This window comes from Argopecten irradians, chromosome 4 (assembly GCF_041381155.1).
Source record: "Argopecten irradians isolate NY chromosome 4, Ai_NY, whole genome shotgun sequence".
NCBI classification, from domain to species: domain Eukaryota; kingdom Metazoa; phylum Mollusca; class Bivalvia; order Pectinida; family Pectinidae; genus Argopecten; species Argopecten irradians.
In genome coordinates this window covers 47,969,640-47,984,838 of record NC_091137.1, presented here as the reverse complement: position 1 = coordinate 47,984,838, position 15,199 = coordinate 47,969,640, and the positions used below count along the sequence as shown (strand labels likewise).

At 35.8% G+C, this 15,199-nt stretch overlaps 1 protein-coding gene across 1 annotated transcript in view; it reads left to right on the top strand.

Moving 5' to 3' along the window:
* Window positions 1-150: 150 nt before the first annotated feature.
* LOC138321858 (G-protein-signaling modulator 2-like) overlaps window positions 151-15,199 on the top strand; it is an 84,914-nt gene continuing 69,865 nt past the window's right edge. The window contains exons 1-2 of the mRNA XM_069265856.1: window positions 151-300; window positions 5,404-5,566. Of these exons, the coding sequence (XP_069121957.1) occupies window positions 5,540-5,566 (27 nt within the window). The 5' untranslated portion in view covers window positions 151-300; window positions 5,404-5,539. The remainder of the gene's footprint in view (window positions 301-5,403; window positions 5,567-15,199) is intronic.

The following is a 15,199-nucleotide window of genomic DNA, read 5'->3' as shown; positions in this document are numbered from 1 at the left end:
TAAAAATAACTTTTTGTCAACATTATGTGTAACAATTTTCTTGTAAAATAATTCTCCATCTCAAATCTAGGGTTAATGTACACTGATTAAAGATAATATTAAATAAGAAGCAATGTTACCCCCTCTGAATTTAATGGAATGTTCCGATCCGGCCTAACCGGAAGTGTCAGACTACTAAACATAGAACGTGAGATTTCAGGATTTCCCTCCAACTGCTGAAACCGACGACAGTGATAAATTGATCGAATAACAATATCAAGGTTTCAGTTACAACTGTTTTGGGTTATGTGGACGGAATAGGTAAGATGTTTCTGTATTATCTTATTGTAAGACCACACCGAAATCCCCATTGTTTGTTTGTTTATAAAGTTCCAAGAATAGAAGCATGTCACAATAAAACTAGCTACACACACTGTTTGACAGTGGAACTGATCCCAAAATAACGCGTTGATTTCAACTTAAATTTTAAATTCATTACCTTCTCAAAATAATATTTCACCATGTCATAGCTATAGTCTGCTTTATAAAATGACCTATCATAGCTACATTTAAACATATATTCATATTCAAATGTCTAAATTTATTCTAAACTGACACAACTTAAGAATATATATGATATGACATAATATGTACGAGATTTCTGAGCTGCCGTGTTATGAAACTCATAACTTCAAGAGGAAATACAATATACACAAACACTGCAGACACGTCAGTGCACACACATATGTATAGTACATATTCTGCTACACATTAACTATAACGACATATACTGTAGCTTTGATGACGGGTGAAAACCTGACAGATTATAGTTACTTGCCTCAGACGTAAGATTACATCCCACTGACCTTCGTGTTGCAAAACATCCAGCAATGTATGTAAAAAGGACACAATTGATGTGTATTACTAAAATTTGCAATTAAATTCACCAATATCCAACATTTGTATACTATTAAGTATTTATAAAATTTATACCCACCTTCATGTCTAAATTATGTCTGTTAAACATATTTCAATGGTTTGAAAGTATCATCCAAAAGTATCGTGCTCTAAATGTACTGTAACAGGAGAGGAGAAAATGTAGTAGCCAGACCAGGATTCGAAACCCAGGACCTCCGAACATTAGCCGCATGCTCTACCGTTGAGCTACCTCAGGTCACTGATGATCGACCCAGTCAAATCCCAGGACCCTCCTCCCTCCCTTTTCGAAGTCTTCGCTCTCAAAGACCCTTATTCCACTACTGTGGGTATTTTAGTTGGGTGCCAATTTTGTAATAAGAGAGCTCGAGAAGAAAATGTAGCGAACAGACCGGGATTCAAAACCGGGAACTCGAAACACCAGCTGAATGCTCTATTGTTGAGCTAAATCAGGTCACCAATGATCGACCCATGTAGTCCAATCCCGCTACACTCCCTCCCTTTTCAAGGTTTTTGCCCTTGAAGACATACGAGTCCCTTATACCACCACCATGAGTATTTTAGTTGGGTGCCAATTTTGTAACAGGAGAGGAGAAAATGTAGTGGACAGACCTGGATTCAAACCCGAGACCCTCTGAACACTAGCGGAATGCTCTACCGCTGAGCTACCTGGTCCCTGGGGTGATCATATCAGTGACACTGATTATCAACCCAGTCCAGCCTCGCTTCATATACTATTTTTAGTGCGAGTGTATTCGTACTATTATTTTTCTTGTCGGGTGTAGAGTCTGTGTACATCCGCTATGCGCAGATTCCAACTGCGCATCTGATACCGGCAGTCAGTGTCTTATAATGTTTGATAGATTTCGCCATGTTTTAGTGAAACCAAACTTTCAAAAACATATATTAAGATATACTTGTCAGCGATAATCTACTAGAGATTAACAACAATGACATTACACAGTGCTAAACGCATTTGTTTTGTGTAAACTTCAAGCGGCGTATCATACAAACTCTTGCATTGGTCACGATATTCTAAGTATTTGATCAACTTTGGAAACTTCTGGAACAATAAAATGCAATTCAGGTTTATAAAGTCAATAAAAGAAAGTGAAGAAACAAATAACTTTTAGTACCAGCCACATATTTAATTATTTATTTCACATCATCTTAGGCCCTAATTCTAATTCAGTTCTAATTAATATTTATAAAATTACACAGCTTTGCGTAAGAGAAACAGAATAAAAAAAACACATTATAAAATATCAGTCTGAGTGTCTGAGCTCCAGATCTAATGTACCCCAGAATGGTGTTCAAGCATGACACATGTAAGTCACCACGTGCACAGAGACTGGACGGTGTTCTAGCGGACGACTATTTTGAACAACGAAGCAAGTTTATCGTATCAATATCAATATGCAAATAAACACACTTTTATGTAACAAAGAACTTTAAAGAAATTTCACATTTCAGTTCTTTAAAGTAAAGGAAAGTGTGCACCTGTTGCAGAGGATGATTTCATAGCAGAAATTTAAATTAGGAAGTATTTAGCGAGCACTTAATGTCTAACAGACATATTTCTAGTTTTTATTTACTGTAATGACATTGACCTACGTTTAAAGGTTACAGTGATCAAATTAAATACATCTGAAATTAACAACTTCTGCTGGAGAATTATTAGCTTATAGTGCAATGTCTTAATTGTTAACCGAAGGAAGGTGAACATTTTCAGCCAATTTTGTATTGATCTTGATCGTTATACTTTGACTGTGTTGCGTTAATTGTGCCAAAAAGTCAGATATCGGTTAAGGCCCATGGGCCTGAGTGAACAACATGGCTGCCATTATTTATTGTAATTAATTGTTTGATTGTGGTGAAATTGGTACACAAAAAGTGTTTTGAGAGATACCGATACAGCAGTATTTGCAGTTCATATTACCGAGTTGTCATGGTAACATACTAGAGGCAAAATGAGGTGACCTTATGATCAGATCACAACATGGGACATGGAAGTGGACGCCAATTAATAGTATGACAGCAGACATGATTGGGGAACGTTTGTAACGTTTGCCAGTATTACCGTATTCGACCCAATATGCGTCCAGGGCGCTTAAAAAATTTGATAAAAATGAAAAGGTGCTAATAATTCAAAATTATTGCAAATTTATACCGTTTTATGTAGTTTTGGTCCTTATTTATGCCTGGGCAATTGAAATTGAGGCCTCAAAAAGGGGGAGGGGCGCTTATAGGGACATGGGCGCTTATTGGGTCAAATATTGTACTTGTTATAATTTGATGTTGTAACTAGAAATTGTCATTGGAAAATTTGAGTCTTTTCACCAACAATGAACTGTGGTCAAGGTTTTTCATATTTTAAAAAGAAACCTGGTAGCCCTTTATATCAGCATGCTATATAGGCCCAATACTCTCTAGGCTTTTCAGAACTTTACAAGATGTTGTTTAAAGAATTAAAGTTATTTGGCCCCTGTGATTTTGAATGAAAGTCCATTTCATTTGTACACAAAGAATGTATTAATAAATTAAACTTGGTAGTCCTTTCACTACGGGTTGAGAACCACAAGTCCAATCGGACTAGTTCATTACACTTAGCACTAGCTATAGTTCAGCTGTCAGTGATTTTTCTCCTTATATAACTTGGGTCGGTAAACGACCCCATTCCCAATGCCAACACCCCCACCCTATTTTTTTCCCAATTACAATGAAAAATTCCCAAATCAAATCTCTGAAAAACAAACAAAACCCGAAAAGCTCTCCTCTCATTGTTTAATCCTCTGAAACTGTTGTTATGGCCGTCACCTTTTCTAAAAATTAAACAGTTTACTGTTTTACAATATCTAATCACTTATAATACCACGTTCAATGATGAGTAACTTTTTCCCAAAACTGCTCTTTTTGCGATTAAAAATTCCCAATTTGCAACAAAAACTTTTTTCCCAAAATACCTTGAAAAATCACTGGCTGTAAAATAACTAGTCGTTGGCATCGGACTAGTGCTTAAAGTCGCAGACTGAGAACGTCACAAGAATTCGTTTAAGATTTTAGGTTTTTTAGCCCCTGTGACCTTCAATGAAGGTCAAAGTCATTGGTATTAATAAACTTTAATTTGTAGCCCTTTATTTCATTATAATTTAGGCCTAAATTAAGGTCTCTAAGCCTCATAGAACTTCAAAATAAGACGTTTCAAGATTTTAGATTGTTTAGCCCCTGCGACCTTGAATGAAGTTCAAGGTCATATTACAAACTTGGTAGTCATTTATATCAGCATGCCACATGCTCAAAAACAGGTCTCTTAGCCTTTCAAATAAATTCATTTAAGATTGTTTTTTTTTGAAAAGTTGCTCTCGTGAACTTTGACCCTTATGTCCAACAAGAAGTTGCCGTTTTATGGAGAAGTATTACATTAGTGGTTTGTTCCATATTTTTGATTCTTTATAACATATCCAAAAATGAAAGAAATCTGTCAAGCCGTTAACAAGCAGTGATTTTTTTAAAGTACATTTGGGGCCGAATAATTAGGCCCCTTCCTCTAGAGAAATTTTGCTGTATTTTCACAATTGTATGTAAATATTTTCCCAAATAAAGAAAAACTCTTTTAAAATATACATGTTTCGAGAAAGATTAAAATAGATATGTTTCAAGAAAGATGCAATGTATTATTTTCCCAAATAAAAAAGGTACAGGCCCCATGCCAGAATGTATTGAGTAAGTAAATTACTGACAAGATATTGACATCAGTTTAAAACCAGAAGTGAGGTCATAGCTGCTATATTGAAATTTTGACCAACATAAAAATTAACCAATGCTGCTGTCACACCTCACCTTCTACTCATGCCATACAATATGGTGGCATGTTCATTGGCCTTGTATACAACTTTATATTCAGAAGAATAATAAAAAAATCAGTACAAAAACAATCTAGGTCTTTTCACTTATAGGTGAAGAGCCCTAAATAAAGCTACCATATTCCCGGTAATTTAAATTCAGACTTCTCCCCTATAGCATCCCTAGGCCTCCCCTCTTCTGGAAATGAGATTTAAGTCATATAATTATATAAACACATGTACACCACCACACACCACCATCCTTACCCCACAAATTTAACGATCTTTTACTACATGCTTGTGATGGTTTAATTCATAAAATCAGCATTGTATCCCATATTACATTAACTTGCAAGTCATTCACATGTGAATCACAACGTAATTTGAGAGATTTCTCATCCTCAGCTTACATTTTTTTTTTGGTTCTTTAATAAGAGACCCCTTTGAAATATAATTTGTTACAATTTTGAATTGCCATGGGTGCTAATTACAGCAAATATGTTGCATGCAATATTAATTAGTCAAAGATCCAACAACGGTAAGCTGTTTACATAAACTGATAATGATTTAAGCTTGTGATATTTGATATGTTACTAATTAATTCTTGATTCATCAGTGATTGAAATCCAAATACAATACATTACAGGTTATTACCAGTGGCAGTACAACTATCCAGGAATCTGCACTGCATCACAATGACCAACGTCGACCTAGACTAGAGATAAAGGTCAAGTGTCCACTCAACCTGATCCTACAGGAACAAGTGGACGGTTAGTCCAGCCATGGACAGCCTCACTAGCAAGAAGCAGGTAGGTCTTATAATTTGATTGGTTTTAGGCTTCCAGTTTGACAACCCCTTTCAGGGAAGTGAAGCTATATAGCTAGTATCTAAACGACTATATGCAGACCTTCTATGTAAACATCATAATATCCTAGATATTGAGTTATATATATGTTCTTGTGACATCATGAATATAACAAAACCTGCCTTTGTGACCACCTCTATATAAAGACCACTTGCTGAATAAGACCATTTTTCGGGGTCCTATAAATGACAAATTTATAACAATTCAACCTCTATATATAGACCACCTGCTTATTAAGACCACATTTCTAGGGTCCTAAATGACCAATTTTAACACAGTTTAACCTGTGTATAAAAAACACCTGCTTAATAAGACCACATTTCTAGGGTCCTAAATGACCAATTTTAACGTAATTCAACCTGTGTATAAAAAACATCTAGCTATGAAGACCATTTCCCTCTGCCCCTAGTTGGTATTTATAGGCAGATTTGATTGTATGTCCTGTGTAATCTATATCAGATTGTACTGATAAGCCCTAATGCAGGTACACCTGTGTATAAAGACCACCTGGCTATGAAGACCATTTCCCTCTGCCCCTAGTTGGTATTTATAGGCAGATTTGATTGTATGTCCTGTGTAATCTATATCAGATTGTACTGATAAGCCCTAATGCAGGTACACCTGTGTATAAAGACCACCTGGCTATGAAGACCATTTCCCTCTGCCCCTAGTTGGTATTTATAGGCAGATTTGATTGTATGTCCTGTGTAATCTATATCGGATTGTACTGATAAGCCCTAATGCAGGTACACAAATTATTATTGATTAATATAGGGTATAATTTGTATAACGTTTCAGGCTAACTCTTGTAAGCCACCAATGGCGATGTGGAAAATCCAATATTTCTCACCTAAATGACATTTAATCATCACAGTCACAATTTAATGACTGTATCAGCAAATAGTGCAGCCTTGATAAGGTCCCTCCGTATTGGAAAGTTATACTTAGATCGATATATACCAGCAACTAAAACGCCGCTATTATTATTGTAAAAATGGCAAGGTAGGCAGGCCCCAAAGTAACATGTTTGTTTACCTTGAACTAAAAGACAGGTTGGTTAGGAAAAACTTACCTGTAACTGCGCATCCCTATATCAATAATATCATAATCTTTCTTTGAATTCTGTTTGATTTACCTGTACCAATATTGTGCTTGTTTCCAGGGTTTTTTTCCAGCATAATTTTGGGCCAAATTTTGGCCCTATTCCCCAATGGCAAAGCCTCTAAATTTGTCCCAATTCAAGCCTTATATTTTCCAAAATCATAGTTTCTTGAAAACTCTCCAAAAACTATTGCATGAACTCAGTTTGTTAAGGCTTTAAATATTTGTGAATTGGCTTCAGAAAAGTACATAAGTACATAAACTACGCTGAAAACAAAAAAAATCTTCTTTGTTATGCTTTATTACATATTTTATGATTTTTCCCAAATCTTGGTTTTATCGCACATTCTCCCAATTTCAAAGCCACAGACCCTATTCCCAAAGCAGTGAGAAAAAGGTCTGACTTATTGGTACTCTGTGTTCTTTGCTCAATGTTGATATATAAAGGTTATTGCATATGGCTTTTGAGTAACTAGCAAGTAGTGTTAAATGCCGCTTGAATTTTACACTTTTAGTTCAGTGTTTTCAGCAAAATGAAAATATGTGTGGGATATAAATATAAACTTTTAACATTGTTCCTTTAAATCATGCAAATCTCCTTTTTTAGTCCTTATAAGCGAAAAGTTTTAAAAGGATGAATTTAAGTTTGGAAGCATATATATAGTTGTACTTTATTCGTTGGTTTTGAATTCATCAACAGTTTAATGGTCGATTTGTAAACATTTTTTTGTGTATTTACTTATTGACCTGTAAAACACAAGAAAACTATCAAAATGGTTAACAAATCTTTCATCATTGAAATCCATTTATAATTGGAAAGAAGCATGCAAAGGTCTTGTGTTAGTTGTGTACTCGTCAAAACAAAGCTGCACACTGTGTATTGATCAATATCAAGGTACGGAGCAATGTTGTTGACATTTTCCTGAGTAAATACTAGGTAAACAAGATTACCTGGTATACTGATACCACCTTATAAATACCAGCAAATCTACTCAATGATATTGTAAGCAACAGAAATCAGGGAAGCATTTTATATAGCAGCTTGATTTCTCAGGTGTCATTATTGACCAGTTTATTAAAAAAAAGCTAGGGTCACTAAGACATTTGAAGGTAATAGTAAACTTTAGTGAAGCACTTTGGTGCACGTGACGCTGATGTAAATTGATATACTGACAACGAAAAGAGATATTTTTTGAGTTTTGTTAACTTGCCACTTGACTTTGACCTTCATTTAAGGTCACAGGGATGAAATAGGCAAAATATTTCAAATACATCTTCATAATTTATTTGAGTAGAGGCCAAAATATATGATAATTTACTCGAAGCATGCTGGAATAAAGGGCTACCAAGTTTGTCCAAATGAATTACCTTGACCTTCATTAAAGGTTATTTTAGTGAAATTGTCAAAAATCTTTAAATGACGTTTTGTCAATATCTAAGAGAGCTAGAGACCTGATATTGGGCCCACTGCACACTGGGAAGAAGGACAACCAAGTTTGTTCAAATTGTTCAAATGAATGACTTTGACCTTCATTCAAGGTCACAGGGAACAAATATACTTACATTTTGAATGACTTCTTTAAATAACTAATAATCCTAGCTAGAGACGTGGTAATGGACCTGAAGAATGCTAAGGTGATCATGAATTGCTACAATGTTTGTTCACTTGTATTTGATTGATTGACCTTGACTTTTGTTCAAGGTCATATCGATGAAATATATCGAAAACAAACAAGTAACTGCTAAAAATCCAGTATAGAATTCTTGTGTAGATATAAGCAATACAAATATGGCCCATCTTGATGCCATTATTTTCAAAACAAATATATACATTTATGATTTAGGTAAGGGAGTTTTTACATTTTTCAAATGATTGTCAGATGACTGTTGATTTAAGGCTCTTTGGGTCTCTTACTTTGCATGGTACCAAAGATTTCCCACTAATGTATACCTTGACCATGCTGTATTGTGCTAATAGACAGATGACCGTTAAGGCCCTTAGGGTGCCTTTTGCTTGGATATTGCTTACTCTGAAATCTACACTTCGATGGTAATGGACGTTTTTGTTTTAGTGTTTCCTGATGAATGTATAAATACGTTGATCTGCCATGAACATGATGAAGAGTAAGTTGCGAGCTATATTTAGACTTGTGTTTTATTTTTGGTTCGTGATGTGATCATACATTGCCAGATGTCACAAGGATAATTATAAGATTGATTTCAGTAATTAGGACCTGACCTATACTTAACCTTTAGACATATGATGATACATACCAGATATGTACATGGGGAACAGATTGTACAAGATTATACCTTTAATCTATAAATGACTAGATGTATCATCTTTAATTACCAGAAGGGATGACCTAGAGTGATCATGCTTCCTCCGTCATTATGCACCGTCCCACTGTGTGTAAACTTTTTTATTCAAATAATTTCTTCTCAATAACCAAAGGCCTAGGATACTATTATTGGGACTGTGGCATGATGGTTGGTGTCTGCCGTGGAATGAGTACGTATTTTTGGCCCTCTTATGATAGCAGTGGTTTATTGTTTGTTCCCATCATCAATACAATGATTAACTAAGATATCAACAACAAAAGTACCTCAATCACAAAGAGACAAATCATGATACATACAATGGACGCCTGCATCGTAATTAACTCATTCACCCCTGAAATTTCACAATGGACTGGTCTAGTCTTTGATTTAGAAGAGCCTAATTGGGTCTTCAGGGGTGGATGGATTAAATAATTTTTGCATTAGATAGCTTGTTGAGCAAAATATATAAAAATGGAACCAGGCTGCCAATTGGCATATATAACTACCGGTAACTATTTGACTAGATACACAACGAAGGCTTGCAATTCTATCCTTTATCCATATACCTGTGTTGAGAATCATAGCACAACGTTAACAATTTCTTGATTATATGAATACGCTTAAAAAAATCAACATTGGCAATTAGGAAGTAGCATAATTAGTTTCTTCACTGGATATCAAACATAGGTCACATCTATTGGAGGTGATATGGAAATCAATGGGTAGTATTGATCCTGACGCTATCGTATGATTGGTAGGAGAAAAGTGGGGACATTTGACAAGCTCAGCCGTGATGGTAAGATTGGTTGTTTCCTAGTGATCGTTTCTTGAATTTTTACATGTGAATATGATTTTATATCTATTTTCAAACAGAAATCTATGTAATAACTCAGCTTTTAATTAAAGCACTGTTCTTAGTATAGTGGAAGAGCTTAGCAAATGTAAATATTATCCTGTAGCAGGTTTTATTTGTGTACACAGTGATACCATCGCCTTCCAGCTTCATGCTAGAGGGAATTTCATTTAAGTTCAGTCGGTAGAACAGTGGACCATTATGTTTGGGGCGGGGGTGCGGGTTCGAAACCGGCTGGCGGCATACTAATTTTACCTTGTTGCAATCCTATACAGACACATATGGTCTGAGTTGTGTGATGCTACCTGTACCTTTATGTGTGAGGGACTTGTACTTGGTGCCGTTATAACTAATAAAGGTGACACTTTATCGCTGTCGTAGTGCTCTGACCAGCCCAAGGTCACACAGGTCACAAACAGCGATCGCGGTAAAGGAGCCAATTACGCTCATGCTGGCATGTTGGATCAGTGTTTAATTTCTGTCCCGCATTCAACTGTTTTATGCAATCAATTGATTTTTTTCTGAGAAATCACAGCTTCAGCACCAGTCCAATAAGATGTTTAGGTGATGATCGTGCATGATTGCATTCCTATGAGGTAAAAAGAAACATGTACAGTACAGTACAGTGCCATAAGTATGGAAACGTCATTTTTCCATTGGATCCAGTGCTTTTTCACATTTTAAAATATTTTTCGCATTGATGAGGTTAAATTGCAAAGAATTTGCTTCGGTTCAAATATAATGTTTTGATAGTAGAAACATATTTTTCCAACAACTGGTTGCAAAGATGCCATTGTTTGAAGATGGAGGTTACATATTTTGACATGATCTGGTAAGGACGAAGAAGGAAATGATGCCATCAAAAGTTTTGGTGTTTTATGTTCAAGATTATGCTGTTTAAAGCCACACTATACATAAATATCAACAAAAATTCAAGTGAAATTCGACCCCGATATTGTTAGTATTTGTAGATGTAGTTGGAATTAAGATATATTAAAGAATATTTATGGGTTTTTTAGGTCATCTGACCCGAAGGGTCAGGATGACCTATTGTCATCATGCACCGTCCGTCGTCGTGCGCCGTGCGCCGTCCGCCGTCCGCCGTGCGTAAACTTTTTATTCAAACGACTTCTTCTCAATAACCGGAAGGCCCAGGGTACTCATATTTGGCCTGTAGGTTGCTGGGATGGAGGGCTACCAAGTTTGTTCAAATGAATGACCTTGACCTTCATTCAAGGTCACAGGGGTCAAAAAGGCTAAAATCTTTAAACAACTTCTTCTCAAGAACCAGAAGGCCCAGGGTACTGATATTTGCCCTGTAGGATGCTGGGATGAAGGGCTACCAAGTTTGTTCAAATAAATGACCTTGACCTTCATTCAAGGTCACAGGGGTCAAATAGGCTAAAATCCTTTAAACAACTTCTTGTGAATAACTAAGAGGCCTAGAGACCTGATATTAGGCCTGTGGCATGCTGGGATAAAGGGCTACCAAGTTTGTTCAAATGAATGACCTTGATCTTCATTCAAGGTCACAGGGGTCAAATAGGCTAAAATCTTTAAATGACTTCTTCTTAAGAACCAGAAGGCCCAGGGTACTGATATTGGGCATGTAGCATGCTGGGATGAAGGGCTACCAAGTTTGTTCAAATAAATGACCTTGACCTTCATTTAAGGTCACAGGGGTCAAATAGGCTAAAATCTTTAAATGACTTCTTCTCAAGAACTAGAAGGCCAAGGGTACTGATATTGGGCATGTAGCATGCTTGGATGAAGGGCTACCAAGTTTGTTCAAATGAATTACCTTGACCTTCAATCAAGGTCACAGAGGTCAAATAGGCTAAAATCTTTAAACGACTATGTTGTATTGTACTAATAGTCAGATGACCGTTAAGGCCCATGGGCCTATTTATTTTTTTAAAATAATTTTGGTACAGCAGTTCTTGAAAGTCAATACATGTAAACATGCTTTCATTTTAAACTGGTCGCCATAGAAGTTACAATTATTGCCGAACGGAAGTCGAAAAGTTTGTGACCTGTTTTTCGGAAGAGTTCAAACAGATGTTACGTAGTTACGGTAGTCACATAACGTTCTCGGCAACGACGTTACAATATCGGCTAACTTCGGCTTGTTTGACTAAGTGGGACCCATGCACCTAGCGATGTTTACATGTTTAGGACATGGGCTAAAATGATATAGGGCTGGAAAGTCACTTCATAAAATGGTTTAGGGAATCAAATCACTTCATAAAATGGTAAAGGGATTATCAAGTCGCTTCTTCAAATGGTATAAGGAATCAAATCACTTCATTAAATGATATAGGGAATCAAGTCACTTCATTAAATGATATAGGGAATCAAGTCACTTCATAAAATAGTATAGGGAATCAAGTCACTTCATAAAATGGTATAGGGAATCAAGTCACTTCATATAATGGTAAAGGGAATCAAATCGGTTAATAAAATGGTATAGGGAATCAAATCACTTCATAAAATGGTATAGGGAATCAAGTCACTTCATATAATGGTAAAGGGAATCAAATCGGTTAATAAAATGGTATAGGGAATCAAATCACTTCATAAAATGGTATAGGGAATCAAGTCATTTCATAAAATGATATAGGGAATCAAGTTGCTTCATAAAATGGTAAAGGTAATCAAGTCACTTTATAAAATGGTATAACAAAAGTTTCGTTGTCACTTCAGTGCACAGGCAGTATATAAACAAACTCATGTGTACCATTGACATAGTTGTATTTTTTGGGTTGATCCGTAGTCCAAGATGGCTGTCATGACTGTCATCTTGGAAATACATATGACATGTTTAATGTGACAGAATTAATGCTTTATCAAATGGGGGGGCTTATCAGGGAACGAAAATGTAAGTTGTGGAGGGAAAACTCCAAAAGACATGACATATTTAGTGTGACAGAATCTGTCACAGTAAACATTGATATGCTTTCTTTCCTTCGAGACACAGTATTTAAGCATTAAAGTATCTTTTAATGTAATCATGATCAATGGATATTGATATCAATTGGATACTGAGCTTTGCAGACAAATTTCAATTATGCACACTAGCGCATTATGAATTGATTGTCTGCAAACGACATAGATTTCATAAAAAAAATAGTTAAAAGATGCTTCACTGCCGACAGAGCATAAAATATACTTAATATATAAACAATAATTGGTGTTTAATTGTATGACTGATTAATTAAAAAAAACAGGGGGGGCGGCCATAAATGCATAGTATTTGCAGTATTTTAATATTGATTTGGGGGGTATCTGCATTTTAGAGCTGTTAAGTTAAGCCAAAGAAAACAGTTTATCAACAAGGATTTTATTCACAAGACGGAATAGCCATTTTGACGTTGATAAGTTGACGTAGCTTATGTCAACATTACTGTTACATGATAATGGTCATGTTTTAAATGTTAATTATATCGTTGTAGACCTCACTTTGACAGCTGGGTTAGTGTGATAAAGAAATATAGATATAACGTCGAAATTCAAATTTTAAAGCATTGTTAAATCCATGGTATAAGTTAGAGGTGTAACGATTTACTGATGCATGGATTTATTGCATCGCATCTATGCATCATGTGCAATTTATTAGCATCACAATGCCTAAAAATAAAAATGGAACATTGGATTATCGTCCTTGGTCAACGTCAGCAGAATGTGTGTCAGCGCCTGTGGCCTATAAGGCTGTTTCCTGGTCTTTATTTAAGTTTCTGTCTATTAAGTCTAGTAATGGAACATGGGAAATGGATAAAAAAAAAATTTAAATTCACGTCGTTTGTAATAAGTGTAAGCAAAAGCTAAGATATTCCGAAAATACAACCAACCTTACAACACATTTACAATGACAACACAACATTCGAAGTGACATATCTATGAACGAAGTGGAGGAGTGCTAATTATGGCGAAATGGATAATGTTTTTAAATTCACGTCAATTGTAATGAGTGTAAGCAAAAGCTAAGTTATTCCGCAAATACAACCAACCTTATATTACAACACATTTACAATGACACCACAACATTTGAAGTGACTTGCCTATGAACAAAATGGAGGAGTGCTAATTATGGCGAATATGTTAGTAACAAAAGTTAAAATGTGATAAATAGAATCTTACAGCTTAAAATGTGATAATTAGAATCTTACAAATTTTGACTTTGTTAATATAATATTGATTAAACTCACTAGATATTTTGATATTCTACTTGCCTATAAAATTTTGCAGCATGCCTGTATCACGATGATTTAACTTGTTTAATAAATTTCATATGACATAACCACTGATATTAGATACTCTATATGCAGTCTTTTGCACCATTTATTGGCGTGACCCTTGAAAGGTCATGCATGAAATATTCCGGTGTATTTTACGTTTATGTGGCACACATGTACCAAATCACTTGTTTGATAATTTTCATATTACATAGACTCTCATATTAGATACTCTTTATGTAATTTTTTGCACGGAGAATTGGAGTGATCCTTGAGAGGTCATGCATGAACGATTCCGTTGTATTTTACATTACGTAGGTAGTTCGTTATTAACGGGGTGTCACTTTCTTCACCAGCTCGTGGCAGTGTGGTTCAGTCCCCATCGGTGTCTGCTTGTCACACTAGCTACCAGCAGCACATTTTTGGTCCCCGTTCCTGAAAATCAATGCCATCAGGCACCACCACTCTCTGTATATAGCTAGGTACAGCACACACATGGTGTGGTGCATTATTCGCTAGCTGCCTAGAACAGCTCCTATTCTTCTCAAGTCTCTCAGACATTTTGTCAGAATGTTAACATAGACATATTGGTTATGGTCATGCTTACAACCTTCAGCTGAGCTACCTGGACTCTAGATACCTGCTATGTAGATCAGAGTAAAATTTGACAGAGGGATACGTTTACATAGTCTTGATTGAAGGGGATTATTGGTCTCCACCATAACAGGAACTAGAAGGGACCGCAGGAGGATGTAGGATTACACATGATGTAGTACTGTACACCAATGGCTCAGTAGGTAAGGTTGGACAGTGGTACACTCTACAGAGATATCTTTATCACCAGTAGAGGAACTTTGCATTTACTGAAACAATTCAGCAATAACCTAAATTACAAGACAATGCAGCTCCACTAAGGTGAAGATGGTCACCTGATCAGACTGAGAGTCTACATTATAGATGTATTGGTATTTTCTGTAGGACTCCACAGTAAATGTATGTGGTATTTTCTGTAGGACTCCACAGTAAATGTATGTGGTATTTTCTGTAGGACCCCACTGTAAATGTATG